This window comes from Scomber scombrus, unplaced genomic scaffold (genome assembly GCF_963691925.1).
Source record: "Scomber scombrus unplaced genomic scaffold, fScoSco1.1 SCAFFOLD_67, whole genome shotgun sequence".
NCBI classification, from domain to species: domain Eukaryota; kingdom Metazoa; phylum Chordata; class Actinopteri; order Scombriformes; family Scombridae; genus Scomber; species Scomber scombrus.
Window position 1 is genome coordinate 89,449 of NW_026910373.1, and position 5,646 is coordinate 95,094.

At 37.1% G+C, this 5,646-nt stretch overlaps 1 protein-coding gene across 1 annotated transcript; it reads right to left on the reverse strand.

Annotated features, from left to right (window-relative positions):
• Positions 1 to 569: 569 nt before the first annotated feature.
• On the reverse strand, positions 570 to 5,267 carry LOC133976966 (stonustoxin subunit beta-like). The gene is made up of 3 exons (XM_062415104.1): positions 5,177 to 5,267; positions 1,540 to 3,003; positions 570 to 1,195 (listed from the first exon to the last, which is right to left on the reverse strand). Exons 1-3 carry the CDS (start codon positions 5,265 to 5,267, stop codon positions 648 to 650), a joined length of 2,103 nt encoding a protein of 700 aa, XP_062271088.1. The 3' UTR covers positions 570 to 647.
• Between the last annotated feature and the right edge of the window lie 379 nt (positions 5,268 to 5,646).

The following is a 5,646-nucleotide window of genomic DNA, read 5'->3' on the forward strand; positions in this document are numbered from 1 at the left end:
TGTTTCTGTAAAACAATCAGATTATAGTTTTTCCTGTAGATGGTGACATAATGTTATTTACCATGTAGCTACTACACCCACACAATCAACTTGGAAATTTAAAAAAATTCACACATCATTATATTATTATCAGATGACTTCAAAATTAACAAATGATTTAAATGCAATTATTCAAGTCTAAACTAATGCTAATGTAAAGTTTTAATAAGGTAAAAGCAAAAATAAAAATCATGTTACCTAACCCAACTGTGGACTTTGCCACAGGAGAATCGTTGTGCTTACTGAGTGAGTGGTGAGTCTGGTTATCATGAAATTAAAAAAAAGCAAGAGCAATTTTTAAATTAAAAGAGAGACACTTGAGTTTCTGTTTGGTAGTCATTCCAATAACAAAGAATACTTTACAAACTGATCATATGTTTTACGCATCAAATATTAAATCTTAAAAATAGCCAGTGACTATAGAATACATCTAAAAATATGTACGGGGTTAAAAAGTATAATATCTCCCTCTGATATTGTAGTAAAGTAGAAGTACAAAGATAATATGAGAAAATACAGCACTGGAGTAAATATACTTAGTTACACTCCACCATGATTGGTGAGTTTAAAGACAGATCAAGACTCACTTCATCACTTTGTCACTGTTCTTAGTCCACGGGGCAAAAGAACAGAGAGCCAGTTCCGGTGAGAATGTAGCAGCCAGGGTAAACAGGCTGCGTGAAATGAGCATTGAAGGTGTAGAGGTGACTCAGTTTGTTAGAGGAGACATTGTAAAAGGACAGAGTGCCAGCAGGCCAGTCCAGATACACTCCAACACGTTTGAAGCCAGTTGAGACAAGAGGGTAATTCTGCCAGCTATTATTGTGCCCTGAAAAAAGTGCTGGTAAGTTCATATTGACACCAAAACACCATGACTTATCAGTACTTCCTAAATAATTGAAGTCTTTCCCTTTCCTGCCAATTTGTTTGTATGCTACACCTACAGCTGTATCTTCATTATAACCATCACTCCACTCTACTTCCCAGTAACAGCGCCCAGTCAGCCCCTCTCTGCACAACGCCTGATGGCAAGAATCAAACCTCTCTGGGTTATCAGGATATTTCTGCCATGCTCCTCGTGTCACCTTCTTGTTGTCATCAGAAAGAATAAGGCCGTAGTTTACTGTGTTTGGGTCCAGGGAGAGATCACAGGCATCTGATGGAGAGAAACACAACACAATCTGTTATTCTTCATCGTCATCACCATCCACAGCAGTTTACAAGAGCATGCACATTTTCTAATACTTGTATGTCAGTATAGTGATAGTATAATTGAAATTTGTAACTTTAGCAATGTATTGAAAAGAAGTATCAATATCTATACTTCTGAGTGATTCCCAACTTTTGAACGCTAGTGTGTAAATATAAAATGGTATATCTATTCTTAAAAACTGCAGCATAGATAATTATCAAAATATTTTAAATGGAAAACCAGAGAATTTTAACAAATAACATGAAATACTTTATTGAAGTAAATAAAATGCCTGAAAAATGACTTACACCACATTAAAGCCCTTTTGTCTGTGATGGTCTTAACAGGAGGGACGGCAGGCTTTGAAAAGTCATCAGTGACCAGAATGCCCTCATTGTAATGGTAGATGGTCGCTCCTTTGTGTTTCTCATTTGCTATGGCTGTTGCAAGGAAACGGACACTGCTGCTGTTCTTCAGAGGTTTAGCAAGATCGTGGAAAGCTTTGGCTTTTTCTCTCATTTTGGTTAACACTTCATTTGAGAAGTACCAGGGTTCTTCATCAGAACTTTTTAATTCAAGTGAATGTGAGTAGTTCTGCATCGCTTTAAGGCAGCCGTCAGCACTTTCCAGAGAGGTGAAGACAAAGCACAGAGCATCTTCTACACCAAGAACCTCTTCATCCAACTCTGACTGATTTGGGAGAATTTTTGTGTTTGTTCCCTTCATCATGTCGACACAGGACCCAATGACATTGATCTCTCTCTCTTTGTGATCCAGCCACTTGCTTAGATTTTCATGACTGAATGGGGACTTTTCTCTGTCTTCCAAGAGTTTCTTCAGTGAGCTCTCATCTTCTTTGCCTTCACGGATGGAGATGACTGTCTTCGCCATGGCCTGTTGGAGTCCAGATGTGTAATTATTACGCTGTCTTTGGAAACTTTTCAGACTTTTTCGAATCTGTGGAAAGTTCTCTGACACGCTGTCTGCCAGAGAATCGTTGCATCTCATTTCTATCTGCCTAAGATCTTCTAGAGTATCTTCAGCTTTCTTCAGAATTCCAGTGCTGATCTCACCCTTTGACTCAGCAGCTTTGGAATCAAAATTCTTCAGCGGCATCATCCAGACCTTCAGTGGAACAGCGTTCTCTTTATTTTCTCCCAGTAGCTTTGGAAGCTCTACATAAGTCTTCACTGCCTCTACAAATGTTGCAGGGTTGCTTTCAAGAATGAGATCCCCGTAGAATTTGCAGGAGAATTTGTTTGTCAGGGCTTTTTCTTCTTCAGTCAGTTTGATCTCAACTTTCCCCTCAATATCAAATGATGGAATCTTCTTTATCACAGCTTCCATGTGGCCCTGGACTTCCTGAACACTGCTAGCATCTAACTTCTCACTGTCAAATACAAAGAAAGCATTTGCTCCATAAAGGATGCCAGTCACCACGTGTGTTGCTGAGCTCTTCTCAATAACATTTTTCTGTTGCTCGTCCAGGATTGCAAGTTTAGTCTTCGACAACTGCTTGAAGTTGGTGGTAGCTTTGTACTGAAACGTCACTCTGCTCTGATTTTTGAATTTCTTCTGATCATTCAGGTACTTGGCAGATCCTCCAACTTCAATCAGTCCACCTAGGAAACTGGCCTTCAGAGAAGCATCAACATCCAGCAGAGAGGACTTGGATTCAATGGAGTCAGATGCTGTAATGTGAAAGTTAGTGCTGTGCTGAGAGGTTTCAACTGTGTTCTCTTGTAAACTGTTGGTATCCCACAATGTGAAACCTGTAGAAAATTAAAAAAACATCACCAATCTATTAAAATAAGTAAAAACCAAAGCTTCAAGATGAACATGAACAGCAGTACAAACAACTAATCTTCCTACTCAATAAAAAACTTCCAGTCTCTGAGCTGCAAAGTTCTGACAGTATATCAGCACTGTGGCATCAGCTGTAGCTACCTGTTGGTTTTGCTGTGCTTAAAGCTGTGCCTGTGGATATTACAGTATTATTGCTGTCAACATAGCTGTAGCTATATTGTGGCTACTCTTTAATACTCTTTATATATTAACCTTTGCTGAGAAACCATGGCACAGCATTTGAATGCTGTAGGGCAATTCACAAAAAGATTGCACAACTCTTGCAGATGCCAAAACTGCACAAATAAGACAAATAAGAAATAGCAAATCATCATGCTGAAGCAAATCGTAGTGTATCCTCTTCATTTAAATTCTGTGGGATTGAGAAAGTCATGATGTCCACTAGAGGAGGTGATGCTCTGAAAAAACTTTCTTAGAGAGAAATGTTTTGGATATAAGCACTCAACACCATGACACCAAATGGACTTAATGATAACTTGAGCTTAAAGTGCTTTTAAAGTAAAATACTTTTTTTGCAATTACCATACAGTATTACGTGAAGTTTTTTTTGTACGTGATGGGGTTTAAATCAGATTTGATTGTAAACTTGGTTGAGGATTGGTCTCTGTATCTACAACCATAAGATTAAAAAAAAATGATTGGTTCCCAAATAATTAGGCCCAACTCCTAGCTGTGTATTAACTATGCTTTTGTATACATGACTGAAATGAACCTGTATAATAGAAATATCATACCTGTTCATATTTTAAGACAAAAAGAAACCATGTAATTTACCAAGCACCCACAAAGTGTGAAAGGCATCATTAACTGCGCTTACAACTAAATCAATAGTCTTGGTGCTCCTTTGCATTTGCACGTATTTAAATAAGGTATCAAGGTTCGTTTATTGTCATTCAAAAACATGCTTTCACATGAAAAAAAACAAAATTTGCAATCAGGTCCCAGCTTAAATAATCATCTAAAAAATCCCTAACCATAAGCCTCCTATCTAAGATTAGCTATCTACAATAACTTATTATGTATTATGGTATTACGGTAAAGGTATTAAGCATTCAGTTGGTGCAAAATTGGCCCCTCTCTCTTGAAATGAGCCTCATTGCAAAAACAGTCCAGTTCACAAAAAACAGCTCACTGACCACTGGCTAACAATAATAATAATAATAATCTTAAGAAAAATGATCTTAAGAAAAATAATAATAATAATGAATAAATATTTACTTATGAAGCCAACCATTTTAGAACAATCTACATTTTTTATCCTTTGTCAAAGACATCAGAAAAGATCATATGCAATCAATTAACAGCGCACATGAATCAACATGATATTTTTGAAAGGTTGCAATCAAGAAAAAGCACAGCACTGAAACACTGCTCTACTTAGGGTGACCAATGATCTAATCCTTTTACTTATGTTGGTCAAGGGTCTGCCCTGATTAAATTTGACATTATTTCAGCATTTGACACAGTCTATCATATTACCTTAATTTGCCATTGAAAACTCATTGTAGTCGTTGCAGACACTGCTCAATTGCTCAATCTGTTATCTTTCAAGTACACAGTTTATAGTAACTTCACATCATCTATTGCCCCTATGAATACTTTTTCTTTTTTCTGATTGTTTTTCTTAGATTTTTTCTGAAATATTGGATAATTTTAACATTTATTGAAATGAAACCATGTGAGAAGTTTAGAGGGAAAAATCACTATTTGGTGGAGCTGTTAACAACTCATAGACATCTGAAATGTGAGCCTGACTACACACTGCTTTTTGGTTTCATCTTTAACAATGTGTTGTATTTTAAAAGCTTGTTGTATTATCCATTGTGTCAAATCTGCATCTGAAAAGTAACTAAAGCTGTCAGATAAATGTAGTGGAGTATAAAGTACAATATTTACCTCTGAGATGTAGAAAGTAGCATCACATGGAAATACTGAATTAATCACGAGTACCTCAATACTGTACCTAAGTACTTGAGTAAATAAATTTTGTTACGTTCCACCATTGCTTGAAACAAAAAATATGCACCTTATTAACTTATATACAGCTTTCAGTGTAATGTAATATGAGTAATGTTTTACCTGGGATCAGTGCATCTTTACGAGTATCGTAGAGCATCCCTAAGGTGAAAGGTCGACCCAGGGCAGCCGTCTCTAGTTGATCAGAGGCCATGTCGTCAACCTGAGGGAAAACATAAAATTAACATCATATTTCTTTTTACATTTGATCAAACTGTCTCAGTCAACTTTCTCTCCCTGTCTCCACCAGTTTGTCCTTACCTGGAAAAGTTGTGTAGCTCAGGTAAGTTTGGTGTGGCTTCGAACTGGAGCTGCCAGTTTGATCTGTTTGTTCTGATTTCACATGCTGACTTATATTCTAGTAGGTGATCCAGCCCTCTCCCGACTTCTCCCCAGACACACCTCCAGTCTGACAGTTGTGCTTATTGTTAACAGATTAATGAACAGCATTACTGGTGAATTTAATAAACTGTCAGTCAATGATTTGTATCAACGTGGTAACAGGAAACTAGATGAAGGAAAAGGATTACTGG